Source organism: Macaca fascicularis, chromosome 12, assembly GCF_037993035.2.
Source record: "Macaca fascicularis isolate 582-1 chromosome 12, T2T-MFA8v1.1".
Taxonomy (NCBI): Eukaryota; Metazoa; Chordata; class Mammalia; order Primates; family Cercopithecidae; genus Macaca; species Macaca fascicularis.
The window spans coordinates 101,359,693-101,384,510 of record NC_088386.1 but is presented as its reverse complement, the minus strand read 5'-3'; the positions used below and the strand labels follow the sequence as shown (position 1 = coordinate 101,384,510).

Genomic DNA, 24,818 nt, shown 5'->3' with positions numbered 1-24,818 from the left:
TTTTCTCATGAAGAAATCAGTAGAGGGCATGGTATAAGGATATCCCTTCAGGTTTTCCTCTAAGGACAAGCATGGCTTGAGCCTAGGCCCCCTACTGAACTTGACATAGAAAATCTTCTGCGTCTACATGGAAAAGAATATCCTTCTTAGTGTGGTATACAGAAGTCTTGGCAATTTGGAGAGTGAGAGGCTGAGTAGTGGCCAAGTTTGGGGAAATCCAGAGTGCTTGCTCAGGATTGATTGAAGTCTGCGCAAAATAATGCCTCCTGAATTCTATTTCTGGCTGGGTTCATATCAATCCTCAGTCAGCTTTCCAGAAGAGAGGATATTTCACAGCATATAAATATTAAAATGTCTCCTTAAGATGTTGGATAATTATGAGTATACCATTAAAACGATCTTTTCTAGCCCTTTTTCATCCCACTGATTATTTATTGTTTGAAAAGATAAATACAGAAAAGCAATTGACCTAACAATGGCCTATTCTTGATTACACTTTGCATTAAATACAAAAATTATAAGGAGGGCACTTTGGAATCTGTCCTTAGCATCAGCAAAGATTGTATAATGAAAAGGTATGTGGCTTAGCCTAAGAGATTAATGCAAAGCACAGGTCACAAGAGGCCTGGAGTAAGTGTGGTAGATCAACACAGATCTAGCACTACTATAGAGAAGTAGGTCAAAGCCCAAGGCTTCTGATATGCTTTTGTACCCTGTAGCCTTGAGTAGGGTGCTTTGCACAAAACATACATATAATTTTTTTTAATGGGATGAATGAATGAGTTAATGAATGAATAAATGAGGGAGGAAGGGGGAAATATCTGGCAGGTCAGCAGCAGCATGCATGCTATTTGCACATGCTTCGTAGTTTCCAACATTTTTGACTGCAATCTACTGTGAGAAACGCATTTTGCATCAGGTCCCAATACTCAGCTACGCACATACCCTATGTCTATATATATATATACACACACACTCACATTTTACATACATATACAACTGCAACAAAAATACAAAACAATGCTTAATTACTTGCTGTATATGTAACGCTCTTTCTTTTTCCTTTATATTCTATTAACAAATATTCATTGATCATACTACATTGATTTTAAGATGTACTAATAGAGTATAACATGAAGTTTGAAAAACACTAGCATGGCCGGAAGCTCATGCATGAGTTTTGGAGTAAGAGTTTGAAACCTTAGCTCGGCCGGGCGCGGTGGCTCAAGCCTGTAATCCCAGCACTTTGGGAGGCCGAGGCGGGCGGATCACAAGGTCAGGAGATCGAGACCACAGTGAAACCCCGTCTCTACTAAAAATACAAAAAATTAGCCGGGCGCGGTGGCGGGCGCCTGTAGTCCCAGCTACTCAGGAGGCTGAGGCAGGAGAATGGCGGGAACCCGGGAGGCGGAGCTTGCAGTGAGCCGAGATCGCGCCACTGCACTCCAGCCTGGGCAACAGCGTGAGACTCCGTCTCAAAAAAAAAGAAAAAAAAAAAAAAAAAAAAGAAACCTTAGCTCTGCCAACCTATTATCTGGGTCACCATAGGTAAGTTTCACAATTTCTCAGAGCCTCTAGTTTTTCAGAGCCTCTAGTTTTTCATTGGTGAAATAGATTCCTACTCCACAGGATTTCTGTCATCTTTCTAAAGCACACATCTGAACATGCCAACCCTACTTTAAGCGTTCCCCGTTGCCGTGGGCTAAAGTCTAAATGTTTTATCTTAGATTATCTGGCCTTTAACAACATGGCCTGTGCTAACTTTCATCTCTGACCTCCAGCTGGCCCTAACTTACATTCTGCACTCCAGCTCTTCTAATATATGCAGTTTCCTAAATGTACCATGTTTTCTCTGTGGGCATTTGTGCATGCCCTTATACCCACTCAGTTTCTAGTTCTTCTTTAGGTCATAATACGGACTCCTTCAAGGAGCCAGATCTGCATTCAAGCATCTCTGGCTCACCCTTATCATAGCATATCACCGTTATTATTCCAGATTGTCAGCTGCATCCCTCTGGAGGTCAAGAAACTCTGGATTCTGTGCCATTCTCTTTGTGTTATTTTATGTCGAAATGAAGAAATTCTGTATATCCCTTCCAACCTCTTCTTAGTAAACAATTAGTTAGATGAATAGATCCTAAGGATCAGGTAATTTGTTTGAAAAGCACCCCGGTCAATGCTTAAATGCTTAAATGACAGCTTTAATAAATCAGGGTAACCCTTTGGCAAACATTCCTCAAACATGCCCACTTACCCCCAGTGGTTCAGGATGGGGGGAAGGGGCCTTGGAAATGGATGGTCACTGAGTACAAACCCTCTTTGCCTAGCTCATGCATAATAAAGGAGAAGATTGTCTACATCTGTCACCCCTGGACACTGACAATTTAGGCAGATATAACTAGTATAGTCCCAAGGGTAGGGCTCTCAGACGATGGGAAAAAAATTAATGAGAACATCAAGTTTTAAAGAGATGGGATGGAGGAAAGTAGAGTTAATGGTATATCAGTTACTATTAGCATTTATCTGGTCACAGAGATTCTTTCATTAAGAGATTTCTCATTATTGTTTAAAAGTCACTTAAAAATTGATGGTAATATGTTCTAAGAAAAAAAATCTGATTGCTTTGTTCAATTGATGAGTTAACTGTCTATGGAAATGGCATTTATCATTGGGATTCCCACACTGAAATGTGATCACTTTGGTTCGTTTGTAGAAACTAAAAACAAATCTCTAAGTAATCTACTGTATTCACTGTTCAAGTCCCTACACACAGCCACACAAAGTCATGAGTCAGAGGTGAGAGCCAAAATGCTATTAAACTAAAATAAAATTAACTGGAAAACTCACTAGAGAGAAAGAGACTGGGGACAAACACCAACAGAGATATGAGCTGTACATGACAATGCTGTGGCTCAATGAAAGGCTGAATCTCTGAAATTAACAAACTGTTGTGACAAAGAGATATCAGCTATCCTATATTGCCCCAATGATACAAGTTATGTTCACATCCAGCTGTTCACACAGCTTCCTGTTAATGCTTTTTCTATCCCTCATTGCTCTTATTTTAGAATTCCCAAAGCACATGCTTTTTCAGTGGTCATGAAAATTAGGAATGTATGTCCCCCAGTTGCCTCTAGGAGTTATTTAGACAGAGCAGTGGAAGGGAGGTGGGGATGGTTAATGGGTACAAAAAAATAGTTAGAAAGAATGAGTAAGACCGAGTATTTGATAGCATAACAGGGTGACTCTAGTCAATGTTAATTTAATTGTACATTTAAAAATACCTAAAAGAGTGTCATTGGATTGTTTGCAGCACAAAGGATAAATGCTTAAGGGATGGATATCCCATTTTCCATGATGTGAGTATTATGCATTGCACACGTGTATCAAAATATCTCATGCACCCCATAAATACATATATATATATACCTATTATATACTCACAAAAATTAAACATAAAAAATGTAAAACAAGAAGTTGTTCAGGCTGAAATATTTCTGCCTGAGCTATAAAAGAGGGTCTACTGTTTAGAAAACCAAATACCGCATGTTCTCACTCATAGGTGGGAATTGAACAATGAAATCACTTGGACACAGGAAGGGGAGCATCACACACCGGGTCCTATTGTGGGGAGGGGGTGGGGCGAGGGATAGCATTAGGAGATATACCTAATGTAAACGACGAGTTAATGGGTGCAGCACACCAATATGGCACATGTATACATATGTAACAAACCTGCATGTTGTGCACATGTATCTTAGAACTTAAAGTATAATAAAAAAAAGTACATAAATAAATAAATAGAGGGTCTACTTAAGGATAGCCTCTCACAGGGAGTTAATAAGAATATATTTGATGAAAGTACTACATACCATGAATCTATAACTTTTCCATTATTAAAGGGAAGTGAAAAAAAAAAAAGAGAAAAGACATCTAAAGGTAATCTATTTGTGGTGGATTCCATAGAGTGGCTCCCTAAAACCCACTCACTACTCACTTCTCTGTTGACTTTGTTTACTGGAAAGTTGAAGTTCTATTTCTCAACACCTTTTTGCAACTAGAGTAAATCTTTTAATACATTTTTTGCCAATGAGAAATTGTTGGGGTCTTCTAGGGAATCTTTTCAAAGGGATGAACTTGACTAGCACATTCCATTGGCCATTTGAGCCTTTCTCCTTCTTTCTCCCTGGAAGGTGAACATGAAACCCAGAGTGGCAACGGCCATCTTGGAATCATGATGCAATATGAAGAACAGACTTTGCCACTGGGAAAGGCAAGAAAGGAAGAGGGAAAGAGGCCATCTAAATTCCTTAATGGGCAAGACACATGTGTATCAGCTGAGTTTTCTGTTGTTTACAGTCAAATAGCATCTGACTCAACACTGTTGTTATTGACAGCTCTTCTGGGACCCACAGAAATTGGACTAGCCCATTCTGTGGATGATTGTTAAGCCCGACTCAGAACCAAATGGACAATCAAGTGACATGGTAGGATATTGCCTTAGTTCTGATGATGAGCTTAGGGACATCTAATGAGTTATGGTTTGTAGCAAACAATTGCCAAAGTAGCTCAGTGTGTAATGAATGCTCTCTTCACTTATGCAAATGATACGACTGATCTAACAGAATCTGCACTGTTGGGCTGGGTGCAGTGGCTCATGCCTGTAATCCCAGCACTTTGGGAGGCCAAGGCAGGCGGATCACCTGAGGTCAGGAGTGAGAGACCAGCCCGGCCAACATAGTGAAACCCTGTCTCTACTAAAAATACAAAAAATTAGCCAGGCGTGGTGGCAGGCGCCTGTAATCCCAGCTACTCGGGAGGCTGAGGCAGGAGAATTGCTTGAACCTGGGAGGTGGAGGTTGCAGTGAGCTGAGAACGTGCCACTGCACTCCAGCCCAGGTGACAGTGTGAGACTCTGCCTCAAAAAATAAATAAATAAATAAATAAAAATAAATAAATAAAAAAGAATCTGCACTTTTTTTTTTTTAAGTTTTCTTGCCTCTCATCTCCTCACTTGCTCTTCTGTTTCTACTTTTTGTTTCTGATGATTACAATACACTGGCAGGAGTTGAGGCTGGAGCTAGGACTTAACCATTAAACATGGGACAGTGGAACAGATGGACTCTAACAGGTTCCCAAACCTATTATTTTAAATGGTCAACAGCTAGATATAATCAATAACCTTCCTCAATAGTTATTTTCAGTTCAATAATCTTCTCAATATGTATACCAATAATATGTAATACAGTCTGATAATACATACTCCAATAATATTCCTAAATACAGTTGACATTTATTGAGCCAAACACTGAAATGATTTCGTTTAATCCATGAATAAACCAGACAAGAGCAAGTATACTCATGTCCTCATTTTTTTTTCTTTTTTTTGAGACGGAGTCTTGCTCTGTCACCCAGGCTGGAGTGCAGTGGCACGATCTCGGTTCACTGCAAGCTCCACCTCCTGGGTTCATGCCATTCTCCTGCCTCAGCCTCTCAAGTAGCTGGGACTACAGGCACCTGCCACCATGCCCAGCTAATTTTTTTTTTTTTTTTGTATTTTTAGTATAGACAGAGTTTCACTGTGTTAGCCAGGGTGGTCTCGATCTCCTGATCTCGTGATCCACCCGCCTTGGCCTCCCAAAGTGCTGGGATTACAGGCGTGAGCCACCGTGCCTGGCCTCATGTCCTCATTTTACAGTGAGAGATCAGGCTTTGAAAAATTAATACATTTGAACCAAGGCCCTGCAAAGATAAATCTACAGTCTCAGGTCTTTCTCACACTGAATGCACTTACAATTTCATGATTTTTACAATATATCCCGTATACACCTCTATTCTAATGGAACGTATTATATTGTAATGATTTGTTTATGAGATAGTTTAGGCTATCAGACTGAGTTCCTTGGGAGTCAGATTGCTTCTAAACTTCTTTGTATGCCTCTGAAATATAACAAATGCTCAATAAAAGCTTCCTGCAAAATTAGTGGATACATGGTGGAAAACCAAAGCTGCTTAACTGGAGCATTGAGGAGCTGTGTGCTGTTTGCCACTTTAATTTTATAGCTGCCATATATCAGTCACTAAGTAAGTATTTAGTAAGCAAATACTAAGTGCCTCTAAGTGCCTGGTATTACACCAGCTCATAGAAAGTGTTATTTTGCATAATTAAGTCTAAATGGACACATTATTTATGAATATTAGAGGAAAAAAACAAAAGGGGGCTGGGCGCGGTGGCTCATGCCTGTAATCCCAGCACTTCGGGAGGCCGAAGCGGGCGGATCACCTGAGGTCAGGAGTTTGAGACCAGCCTGGCCAACATGATGAAACCCTGTCGCTAGTAAAAATACAAAAAATTAGCCAGGCATGGTGGCAGACACCTGTAATCCCAGCTACTTGGGAGGCTGAGGCAGGAGAATCGCTTGAACCTGGGAGGTGGAAGTAACGGTGAGCTGAGATTGCGCCACTGCACTCCAGCCTGGGCAACAAAAGCGAAACTTCATCTCCAAAAAAAAAAAAAAAGTGCTCTCTAAGATTCATCAAGAACAAACAGTTCCCCGCCCCCCCTTTTTTTTTTTTTTTTTGAGATGGAGTTTCGCTCTTGTTGCCCAGGCTGTAGTGCAATGGCACAATCTTGGCTGACCGCAACCTGCACCTCCTGGGTTCAAGCGATTCTCCTGCCTCAGCCTCCCAAGTAGCTGGGATTACAGGCATGGGTCATCATGCCCAGTTAATTTTGTATTTTTAGTAGAGATGGGGTTTCTCCAGGTTGGTCAGTCTGGTCTCGAACTCCTGACCTCAGGTGATCCGCCCACCTTGGTCTCCTTCCCAAAGTGCTGGGATTACAGGCTTGAACCACCACACCCAACCGTAATTCCTTTTCTTCTTAGGGTTACCAGAGTGGTAAATCAAAGGATTTTCACAAACATGGTGTACCTCGTTATTAGTAAGATAAGTTCAGATGAACTGGAAAATGCAGACTAGATAATAGCAGACTAGATTAATAGCTAACTGAAGATCCCAAAGAGTGTTGATTAATGGAGGTCTCGAGTGATGTGATGCAGGGATTGTATCTGACACTGATCAACGATCTTATCAACGACATGGATGAGCTCACAATGATTAAACATGAGGATGGTACAATTTAGGAAGAATAACATATACATTGGAGTACAAAAATCGATACTTTAAAATATCTTTATTGGCTACAACAATGGGCTAAACCTAACAAGTAAATATTCAACTTGGGAAAGAGACTATCCCATATTTTAAAAAGTTATTGTACCAATATAGGATTTTGTAAATTTATTGGGGAATCTCGTTTGATAGCAACTCAAGTGAAAAAAAAAAAAAACAAAAAAACCCCCCAGACATTTAGTTAAAAAGTGCAATAGAAGCTAATAATGACAATGGACGTAAAAGCTTGGGTCACATTAATAAGTGCAAAGGATTAAAATCAAAGGATACCCAGAGTCCCACTGATTTCCGTGGTTTTCTGACCATATCTGAAATATGGTACCCAGTTCTGCAAGCCATGCCCAACAAAGGAATCATAAACTCAATAGACTTTAGTGTACATATACCCCAAATGGCTGCCAAGAGGGCTGAAGGTGTGAATTGTAATTTAAGAAGGGGCTAAAACAGCTGTGGGAGTTTATGCTGAAGAAATGATTATATAAGAAACTTCTCAAGGTCATTTGCTGTGTTTTCTATATACTTCTTAAGGCCAGTGCTGAGCACAGAGCCCGACATATGTTTAGAGTTCATAAATGTTTGTTAGTGAAGGTGGTCATAGCAGTCACTTTAGATATCTAAAAGGTTGTTAATGAGGCTTAGATGCTGTGTCTGGGTAGCTCAACCCAAAATCCCTGGCAAAAGCTACAGGGAAACAGTGTTTGGGTGGGTAAAAAGTGAGCATTTCTACATCAACTAGAGTGATCTAAAAGAAAAAGGATGCCTCATGAATTTTGTCACTGAAGTATGCCAATGTGAGTTAGGTGACATTCATGAGGCAGTTCATGGAGAAGATGCCTCGATGAGTGGGACATGAGGCTTGACCACTGAAGGTCCTAGCCAACTTTAAGATACTATTAAACCAGCCGGGCGCAGTGGCTCATGCCCATAATCCTAGCCCTTTGGGAGGCCAAGGTGGGCAGATCACGAGGTCGGGAGTTCGAGAACAGCCTGGCCAACATGGTGAAACCCCATCTCTACTAAAAATACAAAAAATTAGCTGGGTGTGGTGGTACACATCTGTAATCCCAGCTACTCGGGAGGCTGAGGCAAGGGAATCGCTTGAACCCGGGAGGCGGAGGTTGCAGTGAGCCAAGATTGCACCATTGCACTCCAGCCTGGGCAACAAGAATGAAGCTCCATCTCAAGAAAAAAAAAAAGATTCTGTTAAACTATTCATTCATTCATTATTCCCAAAATATTTATTGAGGACAGACTGCCCCAGGAACTGAGGAGACAGGGTGAGCAAAGGCAGGATAGGTCCCAACCACCATGAAGCCTGAATCTGAGACCAGTGGTCTCCAAAATGGGCTGTATAAACCCCATTTGAGGGAGGAAGAAAATATCAGAACCACTACTTATAATTTGTTAAAGTCTCATTTTAAAATTAATTTCTCTATTTGGTATGTGTCTTATATGTAATATAGTAGTAGGGTAAATTAGTATATGTCAGTTAGAAACAAATGCCCATATTTTTAGAGGTAAACATCCAAAAACTTTTTTTTTCTTTTTTAACTGATAATGTGTGGAACCAAACCCATTAGGCAACCTCTAGAAATGAATGGCATATTGTCACACAAACTAATGCAAAACTGCATTTGTGTTGTGTGCCACAAGTACCTTCTAGCCCCCTATTTGGGACTGTTTTGTCCTCATCCAGACATAAAGTTTTCATGTTCATACACTGTGGGAGCCCTTTCAATGCTGGCATTGTGGTGGAAAACTAACACGCTGTAAACCTGAGTAATTGTCAGGCTTTGAGGGCAGCATTTAACCCATGCTATGTTCAAATCCTGGAAGAACCAGCACTGTGAAAATCCAGTCATGTGTCTCTTGTCCTGGTGGTAGAAATGTTTTATTTTAACCACTGTCGTTTACAGATGAATCTTTTATAAGGCAACTTTTTTTTTTTCTAAGATGGGTTGAAGGTTCAGGGCCAACCTTTGAGAAGCAAGTAGGTATGAGACCAAAGTTGCCCCTGTTAGAAAGCTAGTATGGGCCACGTACACATGATCTGTTCCTATAAGACAGAGATATATGGACAAATAGGGTATGTTTCATATGGAGATAGAAAAAAACGCAAAATGTAAAATCATATTTAACCATCACAGATGCAAGGCTATTATTATAATCTTCCCTTTTACAAATAAGTAGGTGAGGATAAATTGCCTATGCTATTAAACAGCCTATTGAATTCCAGGATTATATCTCACGTTAAAACCCTCAGTCTCTTCCCCAACCCAAACCCTGCCCCGTCTCCCTCAGGATGGAGTCCAAACTCTTCAGCAAGGCTGGCCAACCTCTCTCCCCTGCCTTTGGTCAGCTCTGAGGCCATCCCATGTTCTCTCTTTCCATTTACCTCTCCCACAAGGTTTCTATTTTACTGAGAGTCTTTCAGTTCCCCTAACACATCATGCTTCCTCTCCCCTCTATTTTCACCTTTGCTGCCTGGCCCCAGCCAGTACCCTGCACTTACTCTTCAGTTGCACTTTCCACACTGTGTTCCACTGCATGTTTAGGTCTTCGCATTGCCATTGGATCCTAATCTCCATAATGAAGGCGGCATAATCATCTTCCTCCCAGTTCCCTGGTGAGTTTAGTACTGAACTCAGGCCCTGGCCCTTAGTGGATACTCAGTAAGTATTTGTTGAATTATATGCATGAAAATAAAAAAATGGCATCTTGGATAAGTCATGCAGCTCACGCAGGAGTATTTGGAAGTGGACTGGACCCATATCAGCTTCATCCCCAACCCCATGATTTAATCTGCCATTACATGTTGGGAGCCCAGATGGATGCTTCTTTACTTGTCCAGGTACTAATTTCCTTAATATGGTTGGATCTGTGTTCCTGCCTAAATTTCATGTCTAATTGTAATCCCCAATGTTGGAGGTGGGGCCTGGTGGGAGGTGATTTGATCATGGGGGTGGATTTCCCCATTGGTACGGTTTTTGTAATAGTGAGTGAGTTCTCGTGAGATCTGGCCATTTAGAAGTGTGTAGCACCTCCCTCCTCTCTGTCTTGCTCCTGCTCCTGCCATGTAAGAACTGCCTGCTTCCCCTTTGCCTTCTGTCATGAAAGAAAGTTTCTGGAGGCCTCCCAAGAAGCTGAGCTGATGCCAGCATCATGCTTCCTGGACAGCCTGCAGAACTGTGAGCCAATCAAACCTCTTTTCTTTGTAAATTACCCAGTCACAGGTATCTTATTATAGCAGTGCGAGAATGGACTAATACATTCCTCAAGCAGGAAATGAGAATGTGGGTCTATATCATAGTGTGGGGTAGGGAAAAGAAGACTGTAGAACAGAGAGATCTAGAAAAAAGTCCTGATTCCATGCTGTGTGATCTTGGGCAAGTCACTCAACTTCTCTGGGCCTCAGTTTCTGCAATAATCATATGAGAAGGTCACTCTAGACAGTCTCTGAATTCTCTTGTTAGCTCTGAAATACTGTCACAGAAGGAACTTCAAAGCTGCAACTTTTCCATTCTATAACTGTTCTCTGTCACCAAGAGCTCACTCTTTAAGTTCTCACCTGTTAATCAATTCTCTTCTCATTGTAATTCTCCCCCTGGTCCTACTTAGCTACTAAAATTGTTCTCTCTAAATTAACTGATGACCTTTTAGTGGCCAAATCTAAAGCACTCTTTTTAGTCTTTATTCCACTGAGCTCTCTGAAGCATTTGAAAGCCTCATGTCTGTGATATCTGCGAAACATCTTTGTCTTTGTTTTAAGCTAAGGTTTTGGGCTGCTTCTTATACTCTCCTGTCTCCAACACCCCTCCTCAAATGAGGAGTCAAATGAGGACAAGCTTCTGTCCTCATTTACTACTGTAATCATCTCTAACTTTGTCTCTTAGTCTAACCATGTTCTTCTTTGTCTGCCATCAAGCTGGAAGAGCTGTTTTCCCAAAACACAAATCCATCAGCTCATTCCCCAATTATGACACTTTAGTGGCTCCCATTGTCCACTGATTGGCAAATACATAAAAACCCCTCACACGCTTGCTACCACTCATCATTCTAGAGTCCAGAAAAAATAACCCCTATTCAGGTATAACTTCAGAACCCTTCTTTTTTTCTTTTAAGACAGGATCTTTCTCTGTCACCCAGGGTGGAGTACAGTGGTATAATCAACAGGTCACTACAGCCTTGGACTTCTGGGGTCAAGCCATCCTCCCACCTCAGCTTCCTGAGTAGGTTGGACTACAGGTGCACACCACCACACCTGGATAATTAAAAAAAAAAACTTTTGTAGAGGCTGGGCGTGGTGGCTCACATCTGTAATCCCAGCATTTTGGGAAGCTGAGGTGGGCAGATCACCTGAAGTCAGGAGTTTGAGACCAGCATGGTCAACATGGCAAAACCACATCTCTACTAAAAATACAAAAAATGAGTCAGGGTGGTGGCTCGTGCCTGTAGTCCCAGCTACTTGGGAGTGGAGACACGAGAATTGCTTGAACCCTGAGGTGGAGGTTGCAGTGAGCTGACAACATGCCACTGCACTCCAGCCTGGGTGACAGAGTGAGACTCAAAAAAAAAAAAAAAAAAAAGAAAAGAAAAGAAAACATTTTGTAGAGATGGGGTCTTGCTATATTGCTCAGGCTGGTCTCCAACTCCTGGCCTCCAACTCCTGGCCTCAAGTAATTCCCCCTTACCCCAGACTCCCAAAAGTGCTGGGATTATACTGTGCCTTGCCTCAGAACCTTTGTTAACACAGATTTCTGGACAGCCACTATCAATCAATTAGTATCAGCCTAAGATACAACCCATTAAATCACAAACTGACCCAAGCCTGCTTTGCAACCTTTTTCCTATCACTTTCCTTCCCATCCACACTCTGTGTCAGGGTGCTTCTTAGCTCCCCTACAGGCCTGCTCTTTCGGGCCACTTTGCCCTTGTACATGCTTAATTATTCTGCAAAGAAAACAATTCTCCTACTGCAATTGCTCCTGTCTTACCCTTCTAGAGCCAGTTCAAATATCACCTCTGTTTGGAGGACTTTCCTGACTAGCCTAGGCAGAGTTAGAAAAGAAAAACTTCTTTTCCTTCTATTCACAAGACATTGCAATGATCCATTTCTACATGTGTTCGTCCTCTATTCACTAGATTATGACCTCCTCTGGCCTGGGACTGTTTCTTAATCATCTCTCTATCTTCCCTAAAGCTTTCTACAGTAGTTAGAACACATTAGGTGTCAAATACATACTTACTAAATGAGTTCAGGACTGAAAAGATGAATGGGTGAATAGCATTGCCCTCTAATAGTACATATGGTAGGTTTAGAATTAGTAGGTTCCTGCTTATGGATACTACTAGGGAAGCTGCCATAGCAACTCTTCTTAGACTTATCTGGGCACAGGCATATCAGGGAAGTTCAGAATTTCACTGAAAAAGGAGAGTAATAATAATAGTAACAATGATGATGATAATAGCTAACATTATTGAATGCTTACTATGTACCAGGACAAAATCAGCTTGCTTGAAGACTTGAAGAACAAGGAGCAGGTCAGTCTTAAAGTGTAATTAAATATAAGAGCAGGATAAAGATAATTCTGAGTATAATTCTGCTACCCAAAAATAGGATAGCAGTCTAAACTCTACTGAAAGCAGCTTTAGATCACTTTTAATATAAGGGGGTCAGAGCCAAAAGTAAGACTCTTTTACACATATATCTGGACTGGGCAGTCAACAATTATTTTTTTCTTGATATCATTTTATAGCGGCTGCAGTTATCGTAAGAAGTTTATTTTCTGGTCACATCTACATAGATGAAAACTAGTTAGTATATACTTTCCTAAATAGTGTTGCAAAGATCTAGAGGAAACATATGCTTTAGGTGACAAAAATTTGGGGGATAATGTGTGCTGGTTATTGGATGAGTCCTCTTAGAAACTCAGAATGCGTGTCAGCATATTGGGCATAAGAAGACTGTAATAAGAAAACCTATTCCGACCGAGCCCGGTGGCTCATGCCTCAAATCCCAGAACTTTGGGATGCCGAGGTGGGTGGATCACGAGGTTAGGAGTTCAAGACCAGCCTGGCCAAGATGGTGAAACCCTGTCTCTACTAAAAATTCAAAAATTAGCTGGGCGTGGTTGCAGGTGTCCATAATACCAGCTACTCACTTGGGAGGGTGAAGCAGGAGAATCGCTTGAACCTAGGGGGTGGAGGTTGCAGAAAGCCAAGATCACACCACTGTACTCCAGCCTGGTCGATAAAGTGAGACTCTGTCTCGGAAAAAAAAAAAAAAAAAGAAAGACCTGTTCCTTGTGGCTTACCCTAGAATTCCTAGAATTCCCCATACATATTTGACTTGTGAATTTTTTTTTTAAATAAAATGCCTCATATTTATTTCCATGGAATTAGTATTGGAAAATACTGGCTTGGGAGGTTCCTATAAACAGTCCCTCTGTGTTGGGATTCTAGCTGTGGAATATGCAAAGAGGATTGTTATGAAGACCTATCTAATTTAGGGAAGGTAAGATTGACTATGATTTGGGCCAGAAGAGACTCATGCCTGGTGTTATTATTTATATGATAAAATTCAATCCACTATGAAGGTTGGGGAGAAAAATTCAACTCTTAATCAATTCTTTGAATTAGCAGTTTAGTTATTATGGCTATATCACAGTCATAAAAATTTATATTTTCATTTTGTCCCAAAGAAAAACTTGACCATCTTTCTTTAATATTATCAACCTGGAAGCCTGACAGTAAGGATTAAAAATTGCTCCTTCCTTCCCACTTGGTTATTGGAAAGGCTCTGAAAGGTAATCAGTCTTGTGAAGCTACACTTTACAGTCTGCATAAAAATGCCATGATTTCCCTTCCTCTCCCCAACCTAATTGAAAGTGCATAATATCACCCAGCTGGGGAAATGTAAATGGTAAACATATGCAATATATCATGCTATCACACAAAGGCTGGTTACTAATAGGGACTGGGTGGTTGTCAGAACCCTAAGAAGTCTGGAAAACAAGTCTTTTCTTCATATAGAATGAGAGCTCTCTGTGCCTGCTACCCTTCTACCCCACCTCCTCCCTCGTCAAGCTAGTCAGATTAGTCCAAGATCAGTCAACTCATTCCTTGCATGTGTAATTCTAAGGGTCACCTAACAATGTATATTGACTAAAACTCTCTTACATCAATCTTTCAAGACATGAAACATTTTACTTTTGGCAGGAGGTGGGGTTGAAAACATCTTGTTCTCTACCTACTTCAATTGTACTGACAGATGGTCCTATTATCCCTCTCCTTAGCTGCTAAACCTAAAGATCCGTGGCCTTGTCACCTCTTATCTTTCTCTACTTCATCAAACTCCTATTGCCAAGATTATCTCTTTTTCTACCTCTGATCATCCATGAATATCTATACAGGGTCACCTTTCCCTTGAGTACAAAATCCCCATCTTACTTTTCAAAGGCCCCTGCTCCTCTGCAGCTATCTGTAATTCCCACTTCAATTACACCTACTTGGAAGCTATCATTTTCTCTTTTCTGACTCTCCACCTCCATGTGCCATGCCGTCTTCCTGGATAAATCTTTTACATTTGGTCTCTTAGGAGAAAGGACAATATTTGTTCAAAGTTTTCATCATGAGATGTCTGTCACAATATTCCTTCAAAAATGGCTCCCTGTTGCATCATGAACTCTGCTACTACTATTCATTCATGCCACCTTACAATTGGCTATGGTTTTATTTTTGATGGTGGATATCTTACAGGTTGGTCAAAGGATGGCACTTGTCTAGGGTACTGAGTCATTTCAGTTTTCATCGATTGAAGGAGATATTTTTTATCGGTTTCAGCAGTAGAGATGATTTGAAACATACTAAATTAAAGCTATATTTATCTATCACTAAGTTTATTACCTGTCAGCTGGAGCCAGTGGATGGTATGGCTTGTTGACCTTGGCATAGAGACCCTCTAAGTGGTCTCTTTCTGGAGACAGTGGACGGCCATCCCGAGGGTAACCAAATGGTCCAGCTCGAGGGGGAGATGGAGATCTAAAGACATTTGCTGATGTGCATGGTTCCCGAAAGTGGTTCACTCTGGCATAATTGGGGTCCATTTCATCATCATCCATGTCGTATACTGATCCAATTGCACCAGTAGCATAATCAAGAAGACCTCTTGCCTGCTTTTCCCTTAGCTCCTGATGTTTTGCTCCAATCCTGAAAAATACAGAACAGGTAGCAAAGATGTATGTGAGTTTCATATGATAATACAATGAAATACTCTCTTGAATTTATGTTAACTCTTCCTCATCACTTAGCTGTCATTCTCCTGTTTACTCAAGATCACAGCATGCAGAAATGCCAACAGCATAAGAGGATTAATTTTATATATCTGATCTTTATTTGTTACAGGGTCTTTACTTTGATAGCAATGCTATGGGTACTTTGATATCTTGCCCACTGATGACTAGGCTGATAGTAGCTTCAAAGACTGATTTTCATTCACATTCCCTCCCCACAGAGAGCATGCGCTTGTGGGAAGAGTGCATCTTTGGTTCGATATTATAGAAGTCTTTCTTGGGACAGGGATGTATGTTAACAAACCCATCAAAATCCTGCAGTTTTTCTATGACTTCACTAATTTAGTGGCCTAGAGTTCCAGTGTATTCTTCTAAAGAAAATAACTTATGAAAATTGATTTAAATATGAAAAAGAAATACAGAGGCTTTCTGCTCACTAAAAGCAGTGGGATCAGGGATAATTTATAAGAGACTCTGAGTTTTTTGGTTATACAAATGGGGATTACTGTGTCTCATTATATAGGGGCTAGGCACAGAGTAAAATAGTGAAGAAATTAATAGGTTCCTGACAGAGATGAATTGGCACATATAAGTGAATTAAACACCATTACTGGCAGAACTCCACAGTGCTAAAGCCTTAAGTGATATTACAAAATGCTAGTGCTAATCAGTGCCACTGTGCAGTCTAGTGGGAATGGAAGCAAAAAAATAGGTGGATTCCAAATCCATCTGAATTTTGAGAATTTGACATTTAATCTGGAAAGTGTTAGATCAGCTCCCCTAAATTCTCAGTAATGTATTAAAATGGGAAGGTCACTATGGCCTCTTACTGGACAATGGTGATCTTGGTGGTGTGAGGAGGTCTTCAGCACTAATGAGAAAAGAGTGTAAACCTTGTCACTGGACAAACAAGGGGCACCGTGTACAAGAGAAGAGATAAGACAACGCTGGCTCAGGTGGCTAAAGAAAGTCAAGAAAAGACGGGACAAACTTAATGTCCTGGGCCTAGAGAATATAAGAGGGCTGTGGGCTAGACGTGAATGATCTCTATATGACTGGAGACATACAGAAGGCCTGGATGAGTTAAAAAGCAACAACTGAAACCCATCAGTATCTTCCCCCATTGAAACAAAAACAGCTGTTTTGCACATGGAAGCTAGCTTTATTTTGCAAAACATCAAACCCTTTGTAAAAATCTTCAGAAGCCAGGATTTTCTGAGGTATTTTTCTCTTTTGGCCAAACAGCATTTTCGTTTTTTATTTTTTTGAGTAAGGAGGAGAAAAGAAATTGGGCAATTTCAATTGGGAAGCAAAACGCAAAAAACAAAACAGAAAAGAATAAGGCATGAGACCAAAACCAAAACCAAAACCCCAGCACCTCTCCTCAAGTTACAACGGATGAAAATAAATGCCAGGATATATTATTGCATATCTCTTTTGATTAGGCCAAACCTGTGCCCTACACATAAGTAATTAGAAGAATTTATATTTTTGCATACGGCAACTTGAATTTCCAAGGGATTCTGAATTAAGATGAAAGGAAGATTACACAGTAGGCTACCCGTTAAGGGGCCTTGCCTATTCCCTTTCAATGCATGTTAGTCCTAGATTCATGGATGTTTGTTTTGAGTAATTTTTGATAAAGAAGACAACCTGCTCCATTCTGCAACAAAACAATCTTTCCAGAGACAGTGCAGACTTGATTATCAGAGAATGCTTGCTGCACCCTGATGATAGGGCTGGATTTCCATTGCAAATAGAGCAAAGGACATCAATACAGTTAGTGGGTAAGATTCTGTGTGGTTGCTGTCCCTTATAAGTGAGATGCCTTCAAGAGAAATCATTCAGCAGAAAGATGAATATCTCAAGGCTGTCTCATGGGGCTACACTTGTGTGCATTAATGGAAGAAGAAAATACTAAGCTTCATTTTTAAAAATCACAGAAATAGAACACTGGTATCTGTGTTCCTTATTTCATCACTTCTCTTTCTTAGAGGTTTTCTCATTAATTAAACTTGCTGAGTATGTGGAGAATCTCAGACGAAAAGTACTATGTGTATGCCAAGCAATATTTTATCTTGTATTCCTTTCCAAAACAAAACCATTTCTCTTTGATACTCTGCACCAGTGAGTGTTTCAGAAACTGATTTCATATTAACCATTCAGTAGGTAAAATAGTAATTTCTTTGAACAATCATTATTATGTCATATATCAGGGTCCCTGCACGTTGAGGAGGACAAGGCAATCTCTGAAAAGGAGTGTATGGTGGCAGAAGAGACCAAGACAAAAGTGTCAAGGAAAAAAATTTTTTTTGGTAGCTCTGACCCTCACCCCCACCCCCAATTCATGTGAGAATTTTACTTGTTTACAGTCATTTCCACTTAGAGGTTTCCTTACCACTGGAAACTCAACCTGTTAAATTATTGATTTTTCAAAAGATACCCTTTTTTATTTGACAGTACTACCAGTTTCCCCATTCTTCTGAGCAAACTGCCTTTGAATTGTTTAAATCTCCTCTTTCTCTTTTCCTCTATGGGAACATTGCTGCTTCTTTTCTCCTTAACACCTCTTGGGTATCCTTTTTTATTTCCATTTCTTTCATCACAGTCGAATATTCAGGCTTTTATATTGCCCAGATCTGCACTGTCCAATATAATGGCCATTAGCTGAGTGTGGCCCTATAAAATTAAATTTGAAATAATTCATATCAAATCAATTTCTCAGTTTCACAAACCACATTTCAAGTGCGCAGTAACTACATGTGGCTAGTAACTACTATATTGGACAACACAAATAGAGACTAATTCCATCATTGCAGAGCGTTCTGTTGGACTGTTCTGGCCTAGATTATTCTGAGAGTTTTTGGTATGTCACCTCATCCCACTTTAATATATATCTTAAAAGACTCTGGCATAATCTTCCTTAAAGAGTATTTCTGTCATATCTGTCAGATTGAGAATCTCTAATAAGAGATGATAATAAATGATGAAGTCAAGTAAGTGACTCTAGTTCCCTCCCTGAAACTCTATAGGAACAAACACTTGAGAAATTGGGAAGAAAATTCTATCTACAGTGGAATTAGAAAACGACCATAATCTCATGCCTTGCTATGAAATTTGGACACAGTCCCAGAGGTGGAGTGCACCACCAGTTGATATATGGCTGCATCTCCAGTCAGGTATACATTTCACTGAAAATAAGGAGGGAGTCTAGAGGGGTACAGTCAATAAACTTTAATATAGTCTAAGGATAGGAATAGGACCCTGGAATTGTAAGGTAATTCTTTGTGGGGGTCCAGCTTCAGAATGGAGGAGAGGCAGAGATAGAAGAGAGATATTTCCCCTGAGCAGGTCTCCTACCTTAAAAAAAAACTTCATGGAGGTGAAGTAGTGAGAAGAGAGAAGTATGAACCTGCTTTGTATCTGATAGGCAGAATTAGCAGAGATATATAAACCCAGACTCATCAAAATAGCACCAATAATCTAGGTGACTTCACTAAGAAGTAGGCCGATCTCAGACTAGCTCTCCCAAAACAGAAAACCATAGAAAACAAGACCCCAGGGCAGAGTACCCAGCAAATCTGTCAAAAGGGTATTTTGAGAGATCATGTAGAATTGAAGCTGCTGGTAACCTTAGATCACTATGCCCATGTTATTTAATACTATGTTTTAGCACAGATTTTTTAAAAAAAATTTTAAAAACTTCCATATAATATAAATTTAATGGTTATACTTAAATACAGTAAAAGAAAATGTTAGAGCTTATTGCATATAGTAAGCATCAGTGCTGTCTCAAGGAGGAGGAAAATCAAGTAATCGACAAATGCAGGCAAACTCATGCTGACCTCTAACATAAATAAAGATAAAATAAAAACACTCTCAAACATTTGAAAACACAGAGGGAATATGGTACTTATTGACCCATCTTGAAAAACTTATTAATAATGGAAAACAGCAAACTAAGAACTGTATCAAAATGAAGAATTCAACATGGTTGCTACGGCCATAATGTCTCCCAAAATTCATGTGTTGAAATACAGTCTCCATTGTGGCAGTATTAAGAGGTGGAGCTTTTCGGGAAGTGACTAAGCCATCATGAAAAGATTAATATCTTATAAACGGGCTACAGAGCACTAGATAAGGTCCCTCTTTGCCTTCCATTGTTCTGTTCTTCTGCCAAATGAGGAAACCTAGGCAGCACCATCTACGGGCAACAGGGCCTCGCCAGACACTGAACCTGCTGGCACCTTGATCTTAGACTTCTCGGTCTCTTGAACTATGAGAAAATAAATTTCTGTTCTTTATAAATTACCCTGTCTCAGGATTTTGTTATAGCAGCAAAAATGGACTAAGATAATGGTGAAGCTGTGGAATAGCAGGTCTGGAGGTAAGCAATACATTCATTTAAATACAAAACTAAGACTAAATATCTGTGGGAACAATAATTATAGAAAAAATGTAAATATTATAAACTCTGACAATATAAAATATAAAAAAAAAACACAATGAAAATCACAAGTTAATAAGGAAGTAATTTAGGAGAGAGCACCCTATCTTTATTTTCACCCTTCTTCATTTTCTCATTTTATAAAGCAGGCATCAGTAGTTACTGTCTAAAATTGATACATTTAGAAACAGAGGTTTGAATATATTAAATATAATTACAAAGAAACCACTAAAAACCAAATTTTCAGCAGGTGAGAAATACACAAAATAAACGCTTAACCACAAAGCAGAAGTTGACCAAATGTATGTTATGAAAATAAATGTAAATGGAATACATTTCTTTATTATCATTAAAGGATCCCAGGTATCAAAAATAAAAATAGGCAAAGTGCTATTATAATAGTAAAAGGTGGGAAACAGTCTAAATATGCATTAACAGGGGACTACAGAAAAGTATCATGCAGCTGTAAAACATAGTGTCATACTATTCCTATACTAAAAAGAAGATGATGTATGTAAGGGTGAGGGTACTATACATATAAATATTTATATGATATATATCCCTGCATATACATAGAAAACATCTGGAAGAATACACAAAAAATTCCTAAGTGGTTGCATCTAGAGAGTGGAATTAGAGAGGCAGCCTTTATACCTTACATGCTATGTGCATTTTCTATATTTTTAAGATAATTTAAAAAATAAATTTAACTGAATTTTCGATTCATGGGGTACATGTGCAGGTTTGTTACATGGGTATACTGCAGAATGCTAAAGTTTCAGCTTTTAGTGAACCCATCCTGCAAATAGTGAACATAATGCTCGATAGGTAGTTTTTCAACTCTTACCCCCATCCCACCCTCCCTAAGAAAATTTTAAAAACTTTAAAAATATAAAAAATTTCCTAACAACTACAAGTTGTAGTGAATAAAAATGTTTTTGAAAACATTAAATACCCTGTACCAACAGGCATCTTTTTTTCTTGTAAACCTGATTTCTCATGACTCCTTTGTCAACTCAGTTATGACAGTTTTCTTCAAATTATTGTTCACTGTACTTTTATTTGGTCTCTTTAAATCAACTGCTTTTCCTAATATTACTCATGTCCCATTAATCAAATATTTAACTCTAGTTTTCTCTGGCATAAGGACTTAATTTATTCATAAACAGCTCCACAATGATCTTAATAACTCTTCATCTCCTCTTCAACTCATACATCCAGTACATTCTATTAATATGAAACTGCTATATGTCACTTTGTAGAAAACAAAACCAAGTAAAAACTTTGATGATTTATTCTAGACCTTCTGCTTCCATAACTAGACTACGAGCTCCTTGAGTGCACTGTGAGTGTTCTTCCTGCTAATATTTGGTTGACAGATTAATTTATTCAGTATTTTACTGACATTATACTACCTACTAGAAATAAAAAATATACTCAGTCTCTGACTTACTATCAAGGGAGACATAAACAAGTAATTATAATTCAATGAAAAAATAAGTAAGAACTAGAAATGCCCAATAGGCAAATGAAAAATGTATCATACATCATCAGGGAAATGCAGATTAAAACTACAATGAGATGTCCTTACTAAAGTGTAAAAGAATGACAAAAACAAATGTTGGAAAGCATATGGAGCATCCAGAACTTTCATACACTGCTGGTGGAAGTACAAAATGGCATAATCCCTTTGGAGAAGGTCTAGGAGTTCTTTCAAAACTGGACTTTCACTGATGTTATGACTCAGTGATTTACCTCAGGTGAATTGAGAAGAGAAACGACAACATATGTTTACCAAAAATCCATGGAGAATGTTCGGTAGCAGCTTTATTCATCATAGCAAAAAGTAGACATAATTGAGCTGTTTATCACCAGGAGAATGGATAATCAAACTATGGTTTATGCACACAACAGAAGATAAATCAGCAATAACAAGAAATAAACTACAAAAATAGCCAACAGCAGGGATGAATCTTAATAAAATTATCATCCTTAGTGAAAGAAGTTGGACAGAAAAAAGGATTTACTATATAATTCCATTTGTAAGCAATTCTAGATCAGGCTTTTACCTATGAATGGGAAAAAGTATGAGGGAACATCCTTGGGTGCTAGAAATGTTCTGTAACTTGACATACATTCATTAAAAGAGAATAGAGAATATTCTTCTGTTTACTAAGATCCGAACATTTCACTTTATGCAAATTATACCTTAATTTCCTTTTTTTTTTTTTTTTTTTTTTGAGATGGAGTCTCACTCTTGTCGCCCAGCCTGGAGTGCAGTGGCGTGATCTTGGCTCACTGCAACCTCCACTGCCGGGGTTCAGGTGATTCTCCTGTCTCAGCCTCCTGTGCAGCTGGGATTACAGGTGCCTGTCACCACGCCCAGCTAATTTTTGTACTTTTAGTAGAGACAGAGTTTCGCCATATTGGCCAGGCTGGTCTCGAACTCCTGACTTCAGGTGATCCACCTGCCTCGGCCTCCCACAGTGCTGGGATTACAGGCATGAACCACCACACCCCACCTATATCTCAATTTAAAAAGAAAACAGAAAAAGAAAAGGCAAAAATGCTGATTATACTATTTATACCTTTTATAAACTAACAAATCTAGATTCATTATTTATAAATTTATATATAATTCTCTTTTAAATGCATTATCTAAAAGTAGTTATTATAACTACTTTTATATATAATTATATATATATATATATATAAAATTGCTGGGAAAATATTTAAATTACTTAAGCAAACACACCCCTTCTCAAGCAACCTAAACACTTCCAAAATTTTTTGAATGCTGAATGCAGAAACTTGTAATAGAGGTAAAACAAGCTGTCTAGTCTTTGGAGGATGTATTTATGGATCAATAAGGATGATTTGTATTATCAACATCAAAGGCTGGCCTACAGATTCATACTTTATGAAAAAATATGTTTTAGGTAAGGGGAAAGTGAAACAGGAAGAGGTAGTAGGACTTTTTAAGGGGAGTTTACATTATTAAATGTGTATTATTAAATACAGCAGCTACTAGCTACACATGGATACTGAACTCTTGAAGTGTGACGAGTATGACTAAGGTACAAAATTTTAATTAATTAAAATTTAAATAAATTACATTTATTTAAAGGCACTAAATTTATTTAAAGGAAAGGCACTACTGAAAATATAAAATAAAAGGCTTGAAGAGGAAAAGAGTTAAACTATATAGATAACTGGAGAAGAGTGTTCCAGGTAGAGAGACAGCAGATATAAAGCCCCTGAGGCAGGCATGTGCTAAAAACAGCAAGGAGGCCAGTGTGAGGGAGTGAGAAGTTGGAGGAGGCCAGAGAGGAAGCAGGGACTTAGGGCAAGCAGGGCCTTGAGGTCCATGGTAGAGTTCGGTTTTTACTCTCAGTGAGGTGGGAAGCAAACTAGAGGTTCCGAGTAGTGAAGTGATAGGCTCTGACCTACATGGTGAAGGGCTCTCCGACTGCTTTCTTGAGAACAGAGTGAAGGTGGGCATTTCTTGGTGAGAAGAGAACTGTAGAGAGCAGTTAGGGGGTTATTATAATAAGCCAGGTGAGGGAAGGTGGTGGCTGTCCATACAGGTGTATCATTGGAGATGGTAAGAAGCAACTGGATCCGTGAGCTAAAAATAAAACTGGTTTAAAAACAAAATTCTGTAATTAAGACTGCCCTTCAAATGCCTCAAAATAGAAAAGTTTTGCTACACGCAAGAGCCCATCCTGTCCAGTATCTCAGCTATCTAAAAAGATGAACTGACACCAACAATAATATTAGTGATATATTTTCTCATGATTATATAACAGTTTTCACGATGTACACAAGTCTCACCTTTAGAGAAGAGGAAGCTGAGATTACAGAGGCTACACACTTTGGCTGACAGCTAACATTTACTAAATGGTAGGAATTGAATTCTTGAATTCTGTTGAAGTGTTTGTCTTCAACATTAATGTTTCTTTCATTTATGTTAGATTACAAATAATCTAAACATGATCATATTTTAAAAATTGATGTGGCCAGGCGCGGTGGCTCACGCCTGTAATCCCAGGACTTTGGGAGGCCGAGGTGGGCAGATCATGAGGTCAGGAGATCAAGACCATCCTGCCTAACATGGTGAAACCCCATCTCTACTAAAAATACAAAAAATTAGCTGAGTGTGGTGGCGGATGCCTGTAGTCCCAGCTACTCGGGAGGCTGAGACAGGAGAATGGCAAGAACCTGGGAGGTGGAGCTTGCAGTGAGCAGAGATAGTGCCACTGCACTCAAGCCTGGGCAACAGTGCAAGACTCTGTCTCAAAAAAAAAAAAAAATTGATATAATGAAAACTTTCAGATATCCAAAAGTAGGATAATAGCACAATGAGCTCCCACATACCTTTCATTTCTGTATTCAATAATTATCAAGATTCAGGCCGGGCATGGTGTCTCATGCCTGTAATCCCAGCACTTTGGGAGGCGAAGATGGGCAGATCACTTGAGGTCAGGAGTTCGAGATCAGTCTGGCCAACATGGTGAAACCCCATCTCTACCAAAAATACAAAAATTAGCAGGGTGTGGTGGCACACGCCTGTAATCCCAGCTACTTGGGAGACTGAGACACGAGAATGAACCTGGAAAGTGGAGGTTGCAGTGAGCCAAGATCGTGCCATTGCACTCCAACCTGGGCAACAGAGCAAGACTCTGTCTCAAAATAAATAAATAAACAAATATTATCAAGATTCTGTCATATTTTAAATATATTTTTCTATTACTTTTTTACCAAGCATTTTGAAAGTAAATCCCTCTACATACTTCCAAAGGCATATCAAAATATCACGAATGTTTTATTATGCCATTATTTCACCTAAAAATTAACAATTATTCCTTGGTGTCATCTAATACTTA

At 39.3% G+C, this 24,818-nt stretch overlaps 1 protein-coding gene across 5 annotated transcripts in view; it reads right to left on the bottom strand.

Moving 5' to 3' along the window:
- Positions 1-24,818, bottom strand: part of PARD3B (par-3 family cell polarity regulator beta) — a 1,095,296-nt gene that overhangs the window by 169,180 nt on the left and 901,298 nt on the right. For all 5 annotated transcript variants that reach the window (XR_001484068.4, XM_005574020.5, XM_005574021.5 and 2 more), the window contains one exon: positions 15,100-15,402. Coding sequence is in view for 4 of the 5 variants with exons in the window: in XM_005574020.5 (XP_005574077.3) it covers positions 15,100-15,402 (303 nt within the window). In the remaining variant the exon portion in view is untranslated. The remainder of the gene's footprint in view (positions 1-15,099; positions 15,403-24,818) is intronic.